Genomic DNA, 24,168 nt, shown 5'->3' with positions numbered 1-24,168 from the left:
AATTTATTTGAAAAATCATTGGTTTTGCAGTGTACAGGTCTGTACTCAGGTTTGTCTGTTGTTTGTAACAGCAGATGATTTCTTAGAGAATTGGGCAGATAATATATTGCTCTAATTCATTTAGACATGAGTATTTGTATGTTTCTCTAGAATAGATGTATGTGTTCTGGTCTTGATAGATGTGGTATTATCATTCTTTTAGAAAAAGAAAAAAAAACCAAAATCTAAAATGGACCTATGTGTTCTGATTTTATTGATTTTCATTTTTTTTAGTATTTCATAAGATACCATAGACAGATCAAATGTTGTAGCATTAAGCTTTTATGAGTTGTAGATTGAATTTCGCTATAAATTAGCTATAAAGTAGCTGAATTAAAAGTACAAGTAAAACATTTGTTTATGAAGTGGCATACAGTAAACAGCCTTTTATAAAGATGATTACTCTGATCAGTACTAGTGCATGATTAAGAAGACAGTCAAAGACTGATAAGAGACTTTGTTAGTGATTACAACTGTATTCCTGATAATAGCTGAATTTATAATTTCTACATGTGAAAGGGCCGTTCTGTAGATAACAGTGGCATCATTGCTTTTATAAAGCTGATGAACTGCAATTGTGTTACAGTGACATTATCAATACGACAAATAAGTCTTTTCATTAGTGAAATACTTGAGAAATAATACCTCTTATCTGCATGCTGATATCTCTGTTTCTCTGCTGGGAACTAATTTAAACACTTCATGAGAGACTGACATTTTCAGTGCCTTAAACATCCTTAAAAGCTGCTTTGTTCATTGCAGACCATATTTAGTATGACCTCATAATAATGTAGCACACCTCAAGTGTCATGCCTGTCTTTACTATACACATTGGAGCTGTGTTCATCTATACTAGACAACTGCACTTTAAGGAAAGATATTTTTTTTCTTGATAGGCAATTAGCAGTAATTAGGAAGATTCACTTCAGTAAGATGTCAACATGAGATTGTTTAAAAAAGTTGAATGTCAGTGGCTTTAAAAGAGCGTGGTTTTTTTCCCTGACACACAGGTATGGCATGTGAAACATGAAATGTTAATTTAACTTTTCTGCTTATTATTCATGCACAATATTATTTTGTCATTCAGATACTACACTGACAGAGTGCAAAGGGTGTTAAAATAGTGCTGCTAGAATAAAAAGAGGATTAATCTACCATTGGCCAATTAGCCAAAGGGTACTTAATGGTCTCTAAAGGCTACTGAAGTCTAACAACTAGCTAAAGCACTGGCAAAAAGTCCTCTATATTACCTTCATTTACTTGACATTTTATGAAACAGTCAGCTGCTGATAACTGCGTCTGGCTGAAAAAAAATTAGAACTGAATGATACTATAGTTTTTACTAAAATTTCAGAAGAAGAAATGACAAATAACTTTAACATTTTTTTCTTGCTTTTGGGGGGTCTTTGTTTCAATTTAGGGATAGGATATTAAGTCACTGAAGACTTCTGTTTCATATTTTGTCTTCATGCCTGGAATACTAAGTAATCAACCACTTAACAGCACTTGCATAAAAAAAATTTCACTGAGGATTTGGAGTTATTTGCCTTTTCTCTATATGATCACATTAAGTATGCAGCACAGTTGGCTTTCTAGTTTGGTATATATCTTTTCATATTTTCAGATAGCTACATGCCATCTTTATTAATGTTTGCTTTTTTTCTGTGATCCATCAGGCAGAAGTAGGTTTTGATGCAAGAAAACAAAACAGGGTCAAGATTAGTGGGGTTGACTCCATAAATTTTGCCACGGGTATTGTAAATAGGTTTGTCTTTGTGTTATAGTAACATTTGATAAGAGTGTGTAAAATCATAAATACCTAACTCTGTGCCTGCAGATTTGTTTTGAAGAGTTCTTTCATAGTTTATATGTGCAACAGGTAGTGCTTATCTTGTGTATTTTTCATTATCAGGCTAAAGCTGTGAGAAAATTGCATTCTGTTAAAACCTTCAGATGAGCACTGTTAGATTTTAAAACAGAACTTGATACAGGAGCTGTGCATATAGCAAATGTATTTTATTACCTACTGTAGCAAGGTTCCTTAGAGAAAAGAAAAGAGTATGTTGACTTCAGGTTTCTTACAGAGATCTCTATGTACATTGTGATGTTTTTGTCTACCAAGATTTTACGATGGGAAGCTTCATAGTAAATATGATTTTTACACATCTGAAGTTATTTATATTAGTTAATAGTTGGATTACAGTATGAGTAGTAAAATAAGGTTATGTCATTGCTTAAAAAGTTTCAAGAATACCTGATCTATATCCTATTTTGTGATTTCCCCTAAAAATATATTCTATATAATATAGTCTGCAAATATAAATCCATGAGATCATGTACAGCAGTAGCAGTGCAATATCAGCCACCACCAACAGAAATGACATTTTCATACATGCCAGTTGCAGTAGCAGGGTGACTGCTGTAAACTGAGCTAGAAGCTCCTCACCGAGTTGTGATGCCAAGGAGCAATAGGTCATTCCAGGAGCTTCCAGCATTAATCCATTGGGCCTTCCATGTAGCTGTCTTTCTGAGCATAGAGCTTATGGGAAAAAGCCTTGCTGAGTCACTGGAAGTTTTATGTCGACTACATAGAAACTGAGATTTCATCACTTATCCCTTTGTGTACAGCAGAACAGAGTGTCATGGGTATACCAGGAGCAAGGAGATTAAGATAGATGGATGTTGAAATACTGAATCTATAAACATCTGTTAAGCCAAAACACTCTGGAGGAGGTGCAGCAGACAAGTGCTGCTACATCATGGAGGAGCAGCGATAGCCTGCCTTTAACAACATCTGGTCTAGCTGGTGTTTAAGATTCTACCTTTCATCCTGGTGACCTCTTCCCCTGGAGTAAATCCTTTCTACTCTGTCACTCAGGATTTGTGTGCGTGGTAGCACACACACAAAAACGTCCCTCTGTCTGAAAGACGAGAAAGAGCAAAAGGCTTGACCCAAAACTTAGCAAGTGGTGAGGGACAGCAGGGTAGTGAGCTTGCTTGTTAAGCAAGTTAATGTAAGGAATATATATTTTGGGCATAAATAATGTCACCAGGGCAGGGGGGCTGTTCGTCATATCCTACATAGATTGATACAGAATTTTCAGATACCCTTTCAATATATTGCAAATAGAAGAATAGGGTAATAGAATTATCAACCCTGTAACACCATTTACATAGTCTCCAGACTTGCTAAGAGACAATGTTCTTCATATCTCTGATTGCAGTTGCATGTCTGTCTTTGTCTGCTTTCACAAGTTGGCGGATGTTTCTCTTGTATATCATATACTACGTTCACTTCACCCCCATAGTTCTGGTGCCGTTTCTGAATTTATATTTGCATCCATATATTAAATAATCTTTTCTACATCCTCACTTAAGTAAATTCAATAACCAGTGTAGCACTGTCATCCTAGGCAGCTGTCCTATGAAAGCCCTTTCTTTTCCAGTATATTTGGTGTTACAGTTTTTGGTAATGTGACCACTGCAATCATGTCATTTTAGACCAGACACATTTCGGCAGCAGCAGTAGCCTGAGAAACTTCTGAGGGTCACAGGCTATCTTGGGCATACGTGGGGGCATTTCTAATTTTAATCGGAAATATTGATCTAGCTATGATTATTTTTTTCTTTCCTTTTTATGAATAATTTATTATAAAGACACTGAATCATGAAATTCTGCATGTAGAAATATTGGCTATACTGGAAAAATTAACCTAATCCTTGTATCTTTCTATACAACTACTGGTTTTGCTTATTAAAGAAAGTAGCCTTCATTTTGTCTTTCACTCAGACTGTATTAATTGTGAGAATAATGCATTGGATTAAGGACTAGACAATTAGAAAATACATTAACACTTACTTATGTCTTGTTCAATAATGACAGCAGACATGGAAGAGAATGGAAAGATTAACCCCATTACTAAAAACAGTACTTACCTCAGATATACATGTAAACTGCCCATTGGCTTTAATAAATGCACTTAAGTGTGAAATACTGTTAGAGTTTTAACTTTAAATACGGAATACGTTTTGGTGTACCTGTGATACTCTTTTTAAGCTAATGCAAAATGTACAAGCGTTCTCATGTCATTCATAATGGCAATAAACATGACCATAAGTAGTTTTTCTTATATTTGGATAGATGCCTGATCCTGAGATTAATAGTATGGAAGTGCCTGTGTATATGAACACATGTATATAAAAAGTTTTTTCTAATAACATCAAACAGTATAAAAGCTATTTTTAATTAAATAATAAAATGCTTAGAATTTTTAACTTTTGCTCACCTATGTTACTTTGTGTACCAGCATATAATTGGGCATACATTTAGTTATTTCAAGGTGTAGTATCTTCTCCAGTTTCTTTACCAGGATCCTTCATAAAGGAAGTTTTTTGGTTGGGTTTTTTCTTGCTCTTTGACAGATTTCAATACCATTTTGTGTCACTGTTCCTTATGTTAAACTGCTGTATTGCAGTCTTCTTTGGAATAATAAGATAGTACTGTAGTTACCCTCTTAAGGAGCAGTTGTTAGGCCATTGGTGGCTTTTGCCTGACCACAGATTTGTGGAAGTTAACCACTAGCATGAAGATTATTTCAGTTCCCCTTTTTGCAAAACAACATTCAGTATTATTTAAATTAAATATTTTATTTATAAGATTACCTCTATAAGAAGTACTGTGAAATATATTGTTACAAGGATTGAATAAGTCTTGTCAGTTGTCAATCAAGTGCAACAAGACTGAGAGTTTGTTTGCATGTTATTTATTTGAACTAAATCCCTAACAAGCCTCGTCTGCTAATTGGACTTAGCATTTATGCTGCTAAATGAGAAGTGTTTTGGCTGCAGTATAGGGTGGTAAGACCTACCCAGTGGAATAAACAACTAACATCTGTTATCCTGTCCTGCTCCAGCTTGGCTTTTACCACTTAAGTACCTCAGCCCTAGAGTCAAGGTTATAGAATGTGTGGTTCTCTGGCTATGATGCATATATGTGAAAGGGAAGAAATAACATGAGTAAAGACCAGCCAACCAGAAGTTATTTAGTGCAGCTGGTCCACTTTGCTTTAACCTCTACAAGCCCTACAAATATCAAAACAAAAGCCAAGAGAAGGGTGTATGTTTTATAGCAGTTGTCAGCACAGCAATTCAAGTGAGCTTACAGTGGTCACCATGAAAACAGATCTGAAATTTAACCACCTTTAATATGCATTGGTGTCTGAGACACCTTGGTATTTCTTCACGTTCTGCGTAGAAATAATTACTGAATCTCAGAGAGGCTATAGATAAACAGGTTTCAGCAGTAACTACTGTTACAGTTTTGTATGATAATTTTTGTCGTGGTCAAAATAGCAATGTGTGCAGTCAAAACTGAATTAGCTTGCCTTCTAAAAAAAATTGCTTGTTTTTAATTTTAGTTGCTTTCTCTTTCCAGCTGGGTTTGATCTTTGCATAGACTAGAGAATTCAACCGATAGCTATGCAACATAATTACAGATAATATATACTGGTTTATTCCTTTTGAATTCTGAACCAGAGAAACATCTCATATGATCAAGCAGAAATATTTTTAGGATGCAATTGTGATTGTTTCCTCTGTTTGCAAAACAGGTGTTGACCTCCAACCTGGCCAAGTGGCAACAGGAGAAGGAATATTTACAAGGAAAATTGAAGTTGAGAGAACATCTGTCTCAAACTGCCAGCAAGAGTGAAGTCACACCAGCTCCTTCAAAGAATATTGATTCCGAGATGAAACAGCTGCAGTGCAAACTAAAGGTGACAGAACAGATTATTTAGGGCTGAGGATAATTCTTATGAACAGTACTTCATAACTGGGTCAAACAGATATACGTATACTCACATATGCATATCACTTATCTTAGCCAATGATCAGCAGCTGAGGTGATGTTCACTAGAAGCATAGTCGTAAGAGAGAATTAGAAGTTACAATTAAAACCATTTTTGCAGATCAAATAGGCCAGACAGGGAGGCTTGCTGGGTTTTCACACAATGATTAAATACATCTTGTTGGAAAGTGCTGTGGAATTAATTTAATGAAAATTGTGTTGATTCCTTGCTTCATTTAAGACAGATGTAAGCAATAGCTAGCTATCTGTGGAAGGGGAAGGGGAGCAAAGAATTTGAGCTGATGGGGCAGCTCATGTAATGTGACAGTGTCATGTTACCTATATGTCACTGCTATTCTCGTCTTCAAAGCGACAACGCTCTTTTTGTATTTGTATTTTTGTAGATTAGCTGGTAGGAAAATAATAACTCGCTGATTTCTTTTTTCAGTCTCCAGTGATGCTGTTAGATGTGGATGATGCTAGGTGCTGGTCTGCGTTGATCTGAGAGGTTTCTCAGCAGGTGGCCTGGCTCCAACATACTAATTCTTCCTCTCTCCTCACTGAAGGAAATACATGTGCAACAGAATGTCTTAGAGTTGGTTTTTTCCCATCACTTTGTGTTTAATATTTGAGGAGAGAGAAAAGGTCAAAATAGTACAGCTTGTTGCTGGAAGAAATGGCACACTAGCAAGCTGGCTGCCAAAGGATCAACTAGAAGAAAAGGCCATATTACATGAACAGTATAGCTGGCTCTGTCTCTGAGTACTGGATTAGCTGTGCTAGCGCGGGATACGGGTAGTGCTCGGACCTCTTTGCTGTTGATGGTAATCATGGTATTACAGATCTCGGTTGTAGCACACTGTAGTAAAGGCAGGTCACATTGATAAAGAGATGAGGGCAGCAGGGAGTAGCCATAAAAGGGCACATAATTTGACCTGCTTTCATGATGAGAGAGAGATCTTGGAACTATACACACTGACTTCTTGAGTGTTGATTTTAGATTTGGGTTTGACTAATCTGCTTCTGTTTCTGGTGAGTGGTAATTTCTGTTAATTAGGGTTGCTCCTTTTAGATGAGTGTCCTCATTATCCAGAAACCTAGTAGTCAATTGCTCTAGAAAAGTAAGAAAAATACAAAACGAGGACTTTTTAAAAAAATACTCCTTAACAGTAACACTCATGCTAGAAACTTAATTTATTTGTCTGCTACATGTGAACTGCAAAATATATTGCTGAAAAATCAGGGGTGGGGTTTTTTTTGTTTCTGCAGCAGAGGAAAATTGAGCAAGCATATGTACATCTGATGTCAAAATACTAACATGACTTTTAATTCTTTCTTGAAGATGTATTCGATTTTTAATGTAAAAAATAAACCATATATGCAAAACTACATTTAGAATAAACATAATCTGTGACCCTAAATCCAGATAGTAAATTCACTGGTTGCTGAATTGAATTAGAGTTTTGACTATAAGGGTCTTGTAAGCTACATAAGTTACTGAAATTTGTAGTGTTATTTCAACCTAGAAATTTTTCAAAAATCAAGTCCTGCAAGTCATTTCTAGCAGAAGAAACTGGCAAAAGTTGTCAACTATTGTTCCAGGCCAACTAGCTTGCTTAAAAAGGAGATACAAAGTTATTCTCCTAAAATGACTGAATGTAGGGGCAGCAAAGGCTTTCCTTATACCTCAAAAGCTCAAAAGTACCTGGTTTTGTTACTTATTTTTTTTCCTCAAAACTGTCTTTGCACTGTTTGTTTATGTTGCATGTATTGAACCTTTGCCAATAGGAAGAAATGTGTTAAGTGTGGGTGGTGAGTTTGGAAGCAAAATACCATAAGCATATGTCTGCCTCTGAGCCTGTGCAGAGGCCCACCTTACTAAGTGTTCGAGTTGGTATCTGGTGTGTAAACCGTGTAACGGGGTGCTGTGCTTCACACTAATGAAGCACAAGCTCAACAAACAGGTCTCGGGAAACTCAGGAATATTCAGCTAGCATACATCATTTTAACAATTTTCTGGTTATACCTCACATTATAATAATAGTAAATAGACTAGACAAGTTATTAAGAACAGTATTTTACATCTAACTATGCACACAAGAATATATGCTCCCCTTGAGGGGCACAGAGTTATGTACAATACTGCCATTAATGTTAATAGGCATTACAAGTCTGCACCAAGCAGAGAAATTCTCCTGAAGTATCTTTGTTTACAGCACGTCTGATCTGTTCTCTTATTGTTTATATGTAAAGAGTAAAAAGCTTGAGTACGGTGGGTGAACCTGCATGCATATATGCACACATACATCTTGTGTGTACACTTAACACGTATGTATCTTTTGGCAACACCTTTTGGAGTTCTGAAATCTTTTTATACGAGATGTTTGAGCTGCCATTTTCAGCAATGGCATTCAGTGCATATGCTCAGATTGCTAAGATGGCTACTCAGTTAAATTTCATATTTTTATTTCTGTAGAGTGATTCAGTTGTTCGGTATTTAAATCTTGGGTAGATTATCTGTGTGTTTGCATGGACGCATTGAGGCTTTTTTCTTTACTTCCTACTATATACAATGAGCAAAGGCCAACAACTGTATAACTCTCAACTGGAATTACACATGCCTGAAAGTTAGGGTCATATCTTTTTTGGTACTGAAATGTAGGATTTGTGTTAGTATGGCCAAATGGAAATGTCTTTGTCTTATGCTTTGAGTTTTAAGGGACACAAAAACAACTGCGCTTGTAGATTGTCTTGTATTTCTCAATGCAGAAGATGAAAGGGATCATCGGAAATTGTTGCTCTGTAAGGGTAGGCCCCTTGTGCTGTAAATCTGTATCATTCAAGGATGTAGTTCAAATGAAGATCCAGTTTCATTTCTCTTCTGTTACCTTTTCAGCTGACCAGGCTATGCAAGAGGCAGTGTGGTCCCCATAGGTACACTGGGCTTGCAGGTGTCCTGGGGAATATCTATTAATCATGTATTATGTGCAGTGGAAAAGTATTGATTTTGTTCATATTTTCCAAGGAATATACTTCTACTTAAGTGTTGCTAGAAAGTAAGAATGCTCCTTTTGTGCCAATTAATTTCTAAGAACGTTCATAAAATACGTGGGAGTTTACACGGCCTGTTATTTCAATCAAATTTACTGTTGACTGTGATAATATATTTATTAAAATAATAAAAATATTTTAATATTTTTCAATATAGAATTCGAATAATGAAATCACTAAGCAATCGACCACCATTGCTGTGATAATATATTTATTAAAATAATAAAAATATTTTAATATTTTTCAATATAGAATTCGAATAATGAAATCACTAAGCAATCGACCACCATTAAGTCACTAAAAAACCAACTCCAGGAAAAAGAAGAACGGATTCGGGAATTGCAAGTGAAGTACGTTCACTATTCTATCCGTTGTGTTTGGTGCCATCCAGTGGCAGCTCTATCATTGTTGCAACGTTAACCATTAGATTTTTAAGATAATGTTTTATTATTCGTTTTATTGCAGTCTTGCAGGCTGTCAAAGGTGGGTTTTTTTAGAAACTGGAGCAGTACATGCTAAAATTGTATTTTGTTTAAACTGATGAATGATTAGCTAGCTACAGTATCAGTATTGCAGTAAGAATACCTTAAATCAAAACGCAGACTCTAGAGTTGACTGTTTTATCCTTGACGTAAGTCTAAATGAATTCCTCAGCACTGTTATACACAGTCCTTCAAATACAGTAATTCTTTGCCTAGGGGCTAAGAGCTATGTCAAGGTTCAGATGCTTAAACAAGATTAAATATTCAGTCTTACATTCATAAAAAGTTCAAAAGGACAGTTGTACTTGCTTCTATTTGAATTGATTAAGGCATACTACTGATTTTGGAATTCATGTGTATTGTTGTGAAGTATTCAACTGAGATTTTTATTCTACCTACTTTAACTGATAAAATACTGTTCTTCAATTATATTACTATATAGACATAATCTATTGGTGTATCTGTGAATTTCTTGCATGTCCCAGAGTTTTAACTCCTCTAACCATTCTAGGGTTTCTTTATTTGTGGAAAGTATGGAGTTTACTTTTCTGAAATTAGTTCATTTCAAAAATAGAGAACTCTTTAAATGTTAAATTGTGTACATTGGTTTTTTTTCTGTTTCAAAGTGAACCTGAATTTTTCCACCATGAGACCTCAATTTAAAATAGAGTTACTGGTTTTCATGCTTCCTTTATAAAATAGATACTGTTAAATAGACACTTTTTTTGTAAACTCTAAGATAGAATCACCAAAATAACATTAATAGTATAAATGTAATATAGGTGGTAGAAATTTAAAGGTGCACTCTTTTCCTGTTTTATTTTTTTTAAACGGTATTGACACAATATCAACAATGTTTTATTCCTGAACATTTTACCATCATTCATTTTGCTTTCATTTCAAGAAAAATAATATCCAGAAATCTGAACACATTCAGGTATTGTTTATGTTCATATTTAAAATATTAATTTGCATCATAATGGTGGAAGCATTGTATATGGCATAATTTTCCCATTGAACAGAGATAACGTTGTAGTACATGAGAGTTTATTTTTTTGAGAAGTTTCTGAAAAATGCTGATGTTATATCTAGGTTTTGCAGGTTTTAAGAATTATTATCTTATCTGACATTATTATAGGAATAGAGACTTTTTGTGTGTTTCTGTGTAATAGCTGGATGAAAGGAGACTTCCCCCTTTCACTTTCTTTGGAAAATAATTTTGTACAAAGCAGTGTTTGAATAATGATACCTGCTTGAGATATCTGAGAAATCTAATTGATTAAATTTTGTGTGTTCAACATGATTTTTACCTTTTTTTTATAATAGCTTAAGATTAGACAAGTTAGAGCATCAACCACAGCAAAAAGCAAATCACAAATAAATTGCATATTTAGAAATAGGTCTGTTTAGTAAGAGACTTGCAACTGGTTTTAATGATTGAGACTAGGATAAATTGCAAGAATTGCATCAGCTTTTATTTTTAGAAATATTCTAGACTACAGGAATTATATTTTGTCTACTGCATTTATACTTTTTAATTGTTTAAAACATGTACATGTTAACAATATTTTCTAACAGTGACATGCAGTGTCACTTCTTCCCTTCTAGGATTTCTCGATTGGAGAGGGACCTTAATATGAAAAGACATTTGATAGAAGACCTAAGGTCTCGTCTAAAAGCAAATGAAGAAAACGAGAAAGCCTCTAGTGTTTCATTAGAAAGTCTTGAGAGAAAGGTACTTCTTTCCTGCAGGGGATAGTTTTCGGAAAAGCAAAAGCTGGTAGATTTACATAAGTTACTTCAACACAGTATACATATTAAATCAATAGATTGCTTCAAGTAAACAATATAGAGTTAATTTAAGGGTGTAATTCCTTCCACTGTAATTTGTATGAAATCAGTATATGGTGATAGCTTGAATGGATTCAGCATAATTTCATGTATGTTCATAAGAGGTATAATTAAATATGAAGAATATTTAGAACACTGAATTGCAAGGATATACTGTAAGTAGTGACATCTAGTTTTATGCACTATAAGTTCATAAAATGCAATAGACCTGAAGCAAGGGTGATTTTACATGACACACTAATGAAGTCCATGCACCTTTCCTGGTTATAGTAGTTAAATGCTTTAATATGTAATCTGTTTTCTATTGCAATGTTATAAATGATTCACAGTTCTTACCTTAATTTAATTCTGTGTAAGCTAGACCTTACATTCTATGGCAAATTATTTTCTCCTGCAAAATTCTAGGATGATTTCACTAAAGCTAGGAAAACTTGTATATGTTTTGACATCTTTCTGTATTATCCAACCAACATACCGCACTTTGGCCTTTAATACCACAAGAAGATTATGACATTTGGTTGTCTTTGAGGTTATGCAGTGTTTGACCCCAAAACAGAAAAAACAAAACAATTTACTAATTTGCTTTTGCTTTCCTAGAATGGGGGGTGCTTGATGAGTATCACAAGCACTATCACTGCTTACAGTCATATAGCACTTTCAGCTCTAGAGAGAACTACTGTCTTACCCTCCGTGCCAAATACAAGGTGTTACTGAGAAATCTGCAGCCAGAGAGTGAGAGCATAAGTAAGCAAGGTAGCTAAAGTATGGAACGAGAGAAATACCTGGTTTTGGTGTTAGATGAAACATCCTGAATGGAACAATGTGCTTCAGTGCTGGGTTTTTCGAGTATTTTAAGTGCTGCATTTCTTAGATTCCAGAGAATCAAATTCCATACATTAATTGGATTATTCCATGTGGAAAATCAACTTGATAAATTTTACATTTTCTTCAGCAGAAGATCAAAGAAATTCCCTGTTACACAATATTGCCGGGAAAAGTTTGTGATTAATACTGTCAGGAGGGCTGAATGATTTTCTAGGAGCATTGGTCTATTTCATTTTACCTAAAATCAGTGTTTGCATTGTATGGCAAAATTACAATAATTATCTAAGAGGCTTTACAGACTATTAACTTGTAGACAGTTATGTTCTCAGCAGAGTTTTGATTATTGTTTTTACCTCTGGTAGAAGAAATGAGTGGAAGTTGTGGTTTACTCCCTTTTGCACACACTGTAGCAGTGAAATACATATAAAAAACCAGCTCTGTAAATGAAGAGCTTTTCTTTACACTTAATACAAGTCAAAACTTTTATGTAACAAGATTGTGTGCAGACTGATCTCTACTGGATCAGCCATAGAGAATTATTAAAGACTGTAATTTCAGAAAAGGGTACTTCAGTCAAATTATTTATATAATACAGGCATGTTTATGTGATATAGGTAAGCTTAGTTGTGATTTGATTTTCATTTTTAAGTTTTGTATCTTAATAGCCAATTGCTTTTGACCTTTCATTATTTCAGGTAAAGGCACTGGCTGAAGACTGTTCAAATAAAAAAACTTCCATTGACTCACTGAAACAAAGACTTAATGTAGCTACAAAAGAGAAGTCTCAGTATCAGCAGATGTATCACAAGGCTAAAGATGAGTTGGAGAAAAAGGTATATTAGCGTTGTGACGGCTCCACTGTGGAACTTTTTCCTACCTCACTGTCCAATGAAAAGTTGCAAAGTCATTAGCTTAGACTTTTTAAATACAGAAAGGAAGAAGAAAGCAGCTCAGTAATAATGTGTGTCTCTGATACAGTTCAGTCACATCACTGAACTTTAGATGCTGAAATGTGGACATAATAACCGAACATGAAATCACTTTTTCCCATGAAATTACATTTCATGTCTTGCAAGTAGAATGTTCTGTGATATTAACCATTTTATGGGAGGTTTGGTTTTTTTGTTTGTGGTCTACCATAGCTGTCTATCAGCTTTTACCATACCACTGCCATTTCTCTGTGGATTTATTTCAGGATCTCAAGCTTACCCACCTAGAGAGCAAAATGATGGAGACTGAATGTGCCATGACTGAACTGGAGACTGCTGCATCTCAACAACTACATGGCTTGGCTAAACAGAGCGGACAGGCTTTGGAAACAGTGCATAATAAGCTGCTGCTCACCAATGACAAAGTAGAAGAGTTCATGACGTTTGTGAAGGTTTGAGTTTTCATTTTCTATTGAGTGTTGAGCAAGATAAAAGTATTCCTTAGTGAAAGCAAAGTGTAAAAGATTAAATGAGTTTAATCTTTGGTGCATTCCCTGTTGTAGAATAATCTTTGGAGTTCCTGCATTTGCCTGGTGTCAACTCTGAACTGGTCTCAACAGGGAGAAAGAGTCGCTGGCTCTAGGTCTCTCTCCTAGACTTCCAAAGACTTCCATAATTGTTATTGGTCATCTCTTTCTATATGACTGCCAGTCTACTTGTTCATGAAAAAGCGCTTAGTTGTATAGGAAATTACTCTGCAGAAAAAAAATCTCCCAGCACATTAAAGAAAATAATTCTTATCTGTTGATTAGTGTGAATTACTTCATTTTCCACATGCATTTGCTTTTTGTTGCAGAAATACTAAATAAGGAAACCTCTACATTGCAAATTTGAAAGCCGTTTTAAAAGCAGTATGTAGAATATTATTTCCATATTTTAGTTAAATACTTAACAATCTGCTACAGTGTATCATGCAATAATACTGTCTGTGGTGTTATGTAGATCACTTTATCATCAGCGTGCAGTCCTACAGAAGGGACTAATCTGTGTTTTGTAACTTAATATTTGAAATATAAGTAGTATTTGCTTTTCTGAAGTAACTATGTAACTAAGAATTACAATGACTTATATATATATATACACACACACACATATATGTTGAATATAGCATGTACCTACTATATACCTACCTTCAGACAAGGTTATATCTTATTAATCCATGAAACAGATCCACTTGTCTACTGTTCTTGGATTTCTGTAGAGGTAAGCTGCTTTCAGATATATTTGAGCAAGTCTGATAGCATCCGAAGTAAAGGGCAGTGCTATTCTTATGCACTGTAAAAAGAAGACATATATAGTTATCTCTTAATGAATAACTTTCCTCTGTGGACTGAAATTTAGTAACTTAAATATTTGTGCATTTTACCTTCTTTCTTTCATCATCAGATAGCTAGTCACACTACATGGCAGTTTTCAGACCTCTGGCATGGCCTGAAACCATCCCATGTTCAGTTCAGTTCAATATAACGTATAACATTCAGTTCAATGTAAAATTCACATCAACCTCGTTATGAAAAAAGACTGAACAATGTTGAATGCACTTTAAAATCCTAAATTCAAAGAGGTTGTAAGCTAAAAGATATAAAGTAAAAATTATGATAGATGTTCATGAAAAAAATGTACCTTTTATTTAAAAATTGTGTTCTTTTTAAAGTTTGTGATTAAACTAAAAGCTATCTTCTGTTTGTCTTGTTTCATAACCCTTGGGAAAGTGGTATAAAACTCATCACTGTGCCTGATGATTCAGAATTATCTTGTCTGTTCTTGAGCAAGCTGTTATTTTTCAGGGGGGAAAATTGCTTTCTTTTAATACAGGATGCTTCCTCTAAGTGGAAGAAATGAGTGTTCTTCCCACAGCTGCATGCTTGTTTTGGCTACGCATGGGAAAGTCTGAATTAGTCTAATATGTTACCTATTTTTTTTAATTAAATACTCCTGTGTCATTGATGACAGAGAGATGCAATTCAGTCTCCATTCAGGCTGCTATGAATTTTGGAATTACTTCATTGAATAAGTTGCAGTAGCAATTACAGACAAAGAAGATGAATAAGTGTTCGTACTACCAATATTTTACATACTTCTATAATGAAAAGTTTGTAAAAAATTGGAAAATGTTTAAGTAGATCTTCTGTTCTCAGAACTAGCTGTAATGAGGAAAATCACCTATCAGCAACTATTATGATACTTCATTCACTGTTGAATAAGATGGCTGCTTCTCTGTTAGTTACCGTGAATATCATTAGTGTTTACATGGTTGTACTGTATGTGAAAAGAATATTAATATATAGTTTCTCTATAAATAATGAGAATATTTAGTTGATAAAGTAAAATATGTAGTTTCTCCCCTGGATAAAAGAGCATGCATGCATATTTCAGGTAACATTTTTGCTGACTACTGTTCCTCTGCAGCAAGATTTTTTTGAAAATAAAGACAGTGTCTACAAGTCAAACATTGATGATCAGGGAGTTCCTCAGTAGACTGCTTTGTTTAGTTATGTACTAAATATTTATGGAAAAAAAGTTCTCTGAAATCAGATTTTATTCACAGTATGCCGCTGTAAAAAATATACTTGAAAATCCTTCTCATTTCAGTGGAATTTTGTAGTATATCAAGTAAATCCTATTAAAATACCTCTTACATATCTCAGGCTATAACCTGTATTAGGAAGATCGAGGTGGCACAGTAAGTAGCAGTGCTCCTTCCTGCACCAGCTCTTCCTTTGAAGTCTGGTCTGTCTCATTTTCACTCTCTCCTTCCAGGTAGCTGCCAGTTTTCCCCTGATCTTGGTTCTCACTTAAGTTTCAGTAACTCAAATAAGTTTTTCTGTGTAGAGATCAAATTTGATCAAGTTTAAAATGTCTCTTGCTTAATCTGTTCAAGATACCTGTATTACCTTTTTATCTTTGTCGGCTATTCTGATCACTTCACAAGCCTTACTTGTTTTTCTGAGTGCAAGTGTAATCTCCTCATTAATCAATTGAATGTAGTTACTTTTTCTAGCTGTTCCATGTCTCTCATGACATTATATAGTTCTTTTTTTTAACATACAACAATTAAGTCATTTCAGCGTTGTTAATTAATAGCTGCAGCTAGTAATAGGACAACAGAGGAACTTCAGAGAAGAGAGCGTGGCTCTTTCTGTTTATAGCAGACACAGGTACTTGCGTTTATAGTTACTGGTAACTGGGAGCCACACAATCCTGAATCCATTTGGATCAATATACCAAGTTACTAAAGCTGGAGAAAAGGTTTCTGATACGTCTGATGCACACTACTGGATCAGATTAGAGAATATGATGAATTACTGCTGAAGCACATATTTGTAATGACAATAAAGTGTTCTGTTGCTATGGGGAGTCCAGTTTGGGACACTTGGGCAACTAACTGAAATTGCTACATTGTAAAATGTAGTAATAGTTTCTAAAAATGGTGGAAGAAATAATCACAAACAAAAGTTGCTGCATCCAGTATGTTGTCAGTCATTATTGGACTTATTTTTGTTGGTGTGGTATAGGGTTCAGGTGTTACGTCCTAAGTTACATTCAGTGGGAACCAACAGGGCTTCTAAAATAGGTTGATTCAGAGCAGCTTATTTCTCTAAAGCTGTTATGAGGAAGATACAGGCTAGTAGAAAATATGAATAGAAATTGTGCATCATAACAGTTCAAGTAACCAAAAAAACACAGTTCCATAATTAGAGGGTAATACCTATTTCCATTTGATAGGAAAGAGAACACAGTATTTAGAAATAAAAGGGCAATATAAAGGAACTGGAAAATGGGTTATAGATAATAACCTGAAAATATGAGCAGCAATTGAGTATAGCAGCTGGAGAAGAGGCTGAAAGAATCAGGAGGAAATCTGTGGGTAGCAAGGCCAAGAATAACAGTGAAGGGGCAGGATGTAAAAATGCACTAGAAGATAGCTATTACAGGGTGGATATGATCCACTGTTTGAGAAAACAACTTTGTGTAAAGATAGAAATCTTGTGTGAATATTTCTAGTTTGTACCTGCAAGGAAGTAGGCTGATGGTATATGAAGATGATGAAACATTCACAGTCTGTTAGCAGCCGACGGAGGATTTTAAACAATTTCTTGAAAGAACTAGCATTTTTAAATCGAGAACTTTCATGGTTACAACTTTATAGGACTGATTAAGGGATTTTTCTCTTGCTGATCATCATTTTGAATAAGTATTCAAAGTAAGTATATATATACACTATAACACTGCCATGACTCTAAATAATATTGAGTCGCTATCCAGAAAAGGCAGTCACGACAGGTATTTTTAGGTCAGTTAGTCTGACTTTATTTCTGGCTAAAATAGTGAAAATCTGATATGAAATCCAGTTATTAAAGTAGTAAAGCAAAGCGTATAATTATATTTCTTAGAATGGCTTTGTGGAAAGTAAGTTACATTGAATAAATCTCATTTCTTTTCTGGAAGGCAGTACAAGTCAGTTGATAAAGACTCCTATTCACTTTAATATATTCTTTTTTAAGATGTCTGACCTATCAGTGAGGTGTTCAGATAAAAAATGTAGGCTATTCAATACCAATAATATGTTAAATGGATTAAAAATGGCCTGTGTGGTTGATCTGAAAAGTAATTCATGAAATTTAGGAGTTTCTAGAGTTCTGTAGAGATCAGAGCTAAACCTTATTATTAAACATGTTCACAGAATTAGATATCAAATCCTGATAAAATTTGTCAGTGGCATTTATGAAGACTGATAAATATTAATGACAGTAAGGCTGTAAGCATAATGTAAGCCAGGCCCAATAAAACATTTTTATTACAGAAAAACACTAACTACCTGTAAGAGGGACCAGGTGGCTTTGAGGGTATTTTAGATGCCTTTTATAAAGCTACATGTTTTTATCCCATCCAGTTTCCATTAGCACCATAAATTCTCTTTGAACCATGCATCCAATTTCTATAACGTACCATTGTTCAGTATTTCCTATAACATGTATTACACTATCGGATCCTCAGATGGATCTTGCTATTTGCATGCAGCACAGCAACCAGAGCACAATGTTCTTTGTTGTGCTTGTAGTACCTGTGACAACACATGCAGAAAACAGCCGTTGCATAGAAGTAAAAAAATGCTATTAGACTACTTGACTGGATGCCTATCAAAAGTAGGGTACAGCATACTACTTTGCTATAAAATTGTCCAAAATCCTGCCCAATTCTGAGGAATTCTGTTTTCCTGCATTAGTCATTTATTTATTTGTTTATTTGTTTATTTATTTGGCTCACCTAGACTTTGACCATATGTTGTTGAAGTTACAGACCCTTGTAAGTACAAGACTTAGTAGTGGTGTCTGTCCCATTCAACTTGTACATCAGCAAAACTCCTTTTTGTAAGTTAATCTGTGGTAATGACATCTGCCTGAGCATGAAAGTATCTTTTCTGACTTTTCTGACCTTGAGGAAGATGTTTTGAAGTATTGATAAGGCACCTGTTTTGAATTGTAGCTGTAATAAATAGGTGATGGAGGCTGAATGCTTCAGAGTCAGTTGAGTGCATTTCTTAATTCCATAACGCCTTTGTGATCTGGGACTTGTGTGCCCTCCACAGTGGATACCCACTGAAGTACAGTTCACATCTGGTCTGTTCTGGCATTGCTCTTGATAGGTCTTCAGTATAACCATCTGATAGAACCGACTGCCAAACCCGAGACCCATGGCAATTTACTTGGCAAGCTCAGTGGATCACTCAGGGAATATAACACTCACTCTCTTAAGACATCTGCCCTCATTTCTGCTTCTCAGAGCAGGGCTTAAGCTAGGTGCAGTTCTCCCTTGCTCTGTTGTTTGACACAGAGCTATGTGGAGCCACACATGTCAGAGGTCTGCTTGGCTGAGTGATGTTCTGCCAGTTTTTGTGCCATTCAGTCAGTTTACCTTATATCCCAGTATATGTCAGTCTCTCTTGTCTTTCTGCAGTTTACCTTGAATCCTGGCATCAGTTTTACTGTGGCATATTTTCTCACTGCTATCTTGGGCTGTAGTTTAATACGCAGTTTAAGATAAAACTTCTGTTAAAAATTTCCACCTCTGAGTGACCCTCACTGCTCATATCTGCCCCTGTGAAACTTCCTCCCTCCTCCATTTACGAAATGTTATCATAAACATTATATGGGTCAGTTGTGAGCTTGCTCATGAAAATGCAGTTAAGCTCTGGAAAGCCCAGAGCACCGGCTTTTGTGTACCACAGTGGGTCAGAACAGGGACAGCTTTACATGGTTGCAGGCTAGATATACTGGGACTGCCCTTTAGTGGCAGTGCTAATCAAAAATGTCATGTGAAACTCCTGTTACAAAGAGTAAGTCTAATTAACAACTCACCATTTTCATGTTAAAAATTCCTGTCATTTGGCAAATTCCCACGATTGTCTTTTTCTCTTGAACTGTTTTGTGTTGGGAAAGATAGAGCATTGCCAAGAAATGTGTTCTTCTCAGAATAGCCATATGCAGATAATGTCCTATTAGTTCTTTATCTCAAAATAAACAAACAAACAAATAAATAAATACATTAGAGATAATGAGTAGTTGGGTTGGGAGTCTGAATATTTGGGAAATATTCTGTTGGTTTTTATCAGTTCCTTTCCAGCAAGAGAAGCAGCACAAGTACACTGCTACTGCCTGTACCCCCAGCTACAGAATCAGTTTTTTGGATGGAAGTAAATCCTTACAGGGGACTCTCAGAATTCTCTAGTTATGGTGAGACAATAACACATCTTCTTCACAGGACATTTCCACTGGTGAATGTATTCTCACATCCTGTGGGTTCAGTTTTCTTGGCAGTACCACTGCTCCAACTTCTTCCAGGCCTAAGGTGTGCAAAACGTGCTTTTTGTGTGGGTGCCTAGATCAGATGCAGGATGCCACTTGAATGATCATTTGTTTCTTCATCTAAAAATGCTAAGCATAATAGATATTTGTAAAATTTTATAGTTGGCAATAATGAACTAACTTTTTATTGAAATAGAACTATGGTTTGCTGTGCAGATAAAATTTGATTTATTTTGAAAAATTTGCATAGTTGTATATGAACTGTGCTGATTTGGAGGTGTTGTTTGACCAAACAAAGATTTCTTCAGCAGGTCACTGGGATATTTTGCAAATGACAGCAGATAGTATCACTTACATAAATCAGCACTGTCAGTTTTGATTTGAAAGTGGACACCTTTAATATAACTTCCAGTTGCTAGAAAACGTTCCTCAGTGGGAACACTTGAAAGCCGAAAGTAAAGTATATTTCATTTATTACACTCCAAACTGTCAACACCTAGAAAAGTATACCCAGGGTGATTGGTTTGCATTGTATGGAGCAGATGATGAGTGTGCCAATCTGTGTTCAGTCAGAATCAGCACAATATTTGGTCACAGGCATGTGTTCCAGTCTGATGAGAATCAGTATACTTATCTGCAGAATACACACCTTTTAGAGAAGGTGTCCTATATGCAAAGCAAATTACGTGTAACTGAAAAAAATCTCACTATTAAAAAAAAATCAGGCATTTATTGCTTCTTTTTTGCTATGTGTCTGCTTTAGGAAAAAAGAAGAAACACAGCTTTTATTATGAAATACCAACCTTTCTTGGTTCTGAGAAGAAATTGGTGATAAATTAAGCTAATCTCCATCAGGATTACTCTGCATCTGGGATTTAGGCAAATTGAATCAGAGGCCTGAATAGTGACAGTGAATATCTATTAGACTGTAAACAGAATAATAGGCCCTGTGAATTTTAATGAATGAAGTGAGTGGCTGAACTTTTACAGTTTACAGAAGGCATATGGTTAGTGATGCATACAGTGTGCCAGGAACAACATATAATGGAGATCTCTTAATGGATAAAATCTTGATTACTAAAAATGAAGAATAAATAGAAAGATTTTGAAAAGCTTTTCCTTACTCTTTTCTTTGCTTTTTATGCTTAGAAGCATAGCACTTGACTTTGGTTTCTGATTATGATAGGTAAAGATGATAAAGGATGTAGCTTAAAATATGTTGACTTTTTTTTTATAAATACCGCCCTCTGTATTAACAGTTTAGAATTGATTTAAACGATTCAACCTATGTAACCGAATTGCAAGGTATGTCAGTTTTCTGTAGCTGCCCATACAAGTCTCACTTATGCAGGTGATTTTCTTAATATTTGTGCTGCTTAAATTTTTCTTACAGTGCCTGAGAACGATGCTCCTAGACCGTGACTTATCAGATATTAGCCACTGTGTGAACAGATCCAACAAGTTGAGCTGAACAGGAAATTGTTTTCACCAACTTGCAAATAACTTCCTTTTCTGCCTCAGGAAAAAAGAAAAAAAAAAAGTTTTTCAGAGAACTAGTCTGCAGCAGGCTTAGCTAGGAGCTGCTTGGGGACTCTGCAGTGCACTCCCTGTAACGGTATAGATCCACCTGTGATTCCTTTAAATGGTTTGGAGAGACTGCTTTGTAAAGCTGGTACTCAGCCCTGTGCATAACCTGGAGATAGAAAGACGCCTAGTTTAAAAATAATGGGCAGTTCAGGGTCTGAAAGACAGAAATGACATTGACTGGAAAAGGGATAACTGGAGGACTTAGGGGATTGGACACTAGTACCAAGTGTATAGAAAAGGTTCTGGGCACGCAGCAATTGGAAAACAATTTGGCAAAATGACAGGAAAATTAGCAAAACTTGGAAAGGAGGAGAAAGGTCTCCAGTAAAGATTTATTTAAGAGTTGGTGTAGAAGTAATTGTTTGGTGTGTGTTGATCAGATTACAAGAAAGCAAGCTGAAGTAGAGAGAACAGAAAGCACCTATACACAGAGCCTTGTGAAGTCTCCACGGTAATTTGGAAAGGTGGGAGTTGAGGGGTTTCCCCAACACATGTGCTGAAAGAGCTACAGAGAAATGGGAAGAATTCTAGGAGGGTGCAGTCATAAAAACCATGTGACATTATTTTGAGAAAACACGGTTGATAGGATTTATGGACTTTTTAAAAGAGTATAAGCAATACCAGAGCTGACCTCTTAAATGAGGTTCCAAACACATTTATTTCAGCAGTGCAGTGGCCTTACACAGGGCACATGGTTTATAGTTTTTATGCTTTGTGGGTGTTTTTGCAGAAAGATGGCATGACCTCAGACACTGAACTGAGTGTTAGGAGCTCTTGGTGCTCTTCACACCTTGGCCACTGACCTGCTGTGTGACCTCTGGAGTGCTGCTTCACCTCAGTATTTCTCGGTTTTCCCTGAATATTCTTTGTTTGCCATGTCCAGTATAACTGTGCTGACTTTGTCTGCCCTAACTCTTCAGATAATAAACTCTCTGAGATCCCAGGTATTTCTTAATGCACGTGTATGAAACTCTAATCTCTGTCAGTGCCTTTTTTTTCTCCTCTGTGTAAATAACTGTAATATATGATGTTTTAAAGCAATGATGCTAGTTTGGCTAGCACCTGAGTAAATCAGAGGTAATTCTGTTGAAACCAAAGAATTTACAGCAGGGAAGAAATTAATGTAAATGAGGTAGGACTTAAATGCTGAAGTAAATAGGACTTTAAATTATTATTATTGCCCATTTCACATAAATATAACTTTAGAAACCAATATATTTTGACAGAAATATTCTGCCTGTCATCCCACGCTGATTATACATATTTCAACTCATTCTCTGCTATGAAGAAAACTATTATTTTTTCCCTGTTGTAGGTCACAAAACACAGTAATTGTGTTGAAAATTTAGCAACACTACAGCGAAAACTATGGAGTGTTTGCTGACACTTTAAAAAAAAAAAGCATCAGTCTGAAAACATTTGGGTCTAGAACTTAAACTTTCAACAGTCTTAAAGCTTAATGTACAGGAGAGATTAGGTAACTGTAAAGCTGTAATTTTATATATGACAAAATGTCCCTCATACCAGTAAGCTTCAGATGTGTGTTCTGTAAATGAGGTGCCCAGCTGATGCAATAAGAGGGGCTTCATTCCACGTGAAGTCGTGTTACAAAGAATGCTATGAAAAGAAACAGAATTTTAAGACAAGATTTCAGGTATAAATGGAAGTGTGATAGCTAAACAGTTGCCAAGAAAGGATTAGAAAAGAGACAAAGCTGACCAGTAATACAAAATCCTCTCATTTTGAATCACAAGGGGAATTTTAAAATGCTCAAATATACTCATAAGTATATATTGTGTACTTCTCTACAAAATATAAACGATATCATAATTGGCCAGAATAAGTCTATTGGTGCATCTTTGTTTAAATACAGTTTGTTTCAAAAAAAATCTAAAATTAAAAACTGTCCATGACTTAAGGTCACTTTTCTATTGATTTGTAAATAAATTGAATTATCTTTTAGACATAACACAATGTATTCAATTTCCTTGTCTTACAAATTTCAAATGTAGGTTGAAATATTTCTAATATTTTCCCCTATGGTTTTCTGCACCTAGAACTGGTTAAGAAAATGCAGTGAAAAGAATGTTCTCAATTTTGCACTTGAAAATAAATGTTTATAAAGGAATAATTTGTTTTCAATGGTTTTGAATCAAGAAGGAATGGTATTTTGGTAGACGATGTAGGATGAGATTGGTAGCAAAGGTATTTTTGAGAAACGTTGAGAAATACAGTATTTAAACAGTTGACAGCCAAGCGATACTTTTTCCCCTCTGTTCCCCTAATGGCAAGCAGGAATAACACAACTTAAGCCAGCAAAGTTGTACAAATTCAAATCTTACCTGTAATAGGAATCAGATTATCAAATTTTATGCAACACAGTTTCTCATTTCTGTTATTGTACCCTAATATTCTTCTCCCTTATTGCATCCTATACTGGGTTTTGGGTTGCAGTTCTAAATGCCAGGAAGCCGAGTCTTGTGTTTAAATACTGGAATCCTTTCTTTTACTGTGTGACTCAAGGGTTTTGTCAGGAAAGCCACAGTGGGTTTAGCTTTAGTAGTTGAAAAACAATACCATGCAAATCTGTCTACACTTTTGCAGATGTTCTTATAACCATAGTTGGACTTGGGATATTACTGAATTCACCTTTTCTAGTTCACAGTCTATCATCCATAGCTCGGAGCCATGAA

The 24,168-nt window shown here is 35.4% G+C and overlaps 1 protein-coding gene across 4 annotated transcripts in view; it reads left to right on the top strand.

The window, feature by feature from the left end:
- The window catches only part of CNTLN (centlein), a 198,085-nt gene that overhangs the window by 156,707 nt on the left and 17,210 nt on the right, over positions 1 to 24,168 (top strand). For all 4 annotated transcript variants that reach the window (XM_056324792.1, XM_056324794.1, XM_056324791.1 and 1 more), the window contains 5 exons: positions 5,649 to 5,813; positions 9,188 to 9,285; positions 10,996 to 11,152; positions 12,789 to 12,926; positions 13,289 to 13,474. In XM_056324792.1, coding sequence (XP_056180767.1) covers positions 5,649 to 5,813; positions 9,188 to 9,285; positions 10,996 to 11,152; positions 12,789 to 12,926; positions 13,289 to 13,474 — 744 coding nt within the window. The remainder of the gene's footprint in view (positions 1 to 5,648; positions 5,814 to 9,187; positions 9,286 to 10,995; positions 11,153 to 12,788; positions 12,927 to 13,288; positions 13,475 to 24,168) is intronic.

This window comes from Falco biarmicus, chromosome Z, assembly GCF_023638135.1.
Source record: "Falco biarmicus isolate bFalBia1 chromosome Z, bFalBia1.pri, whole genome shotgun sequence".
Taxonomy (NCBI): domain Eukaryota; kingdom Metazoa; phylum Chordata; class Aves; order Falconiformes; family Falconidae; genus Falco; species Falco biarmicus.
The sequence above is the reverse complement of the archived record's forward strand: the minus strand, read 5'-3'. Positions and strand labels throughout refer to the sequence as shown.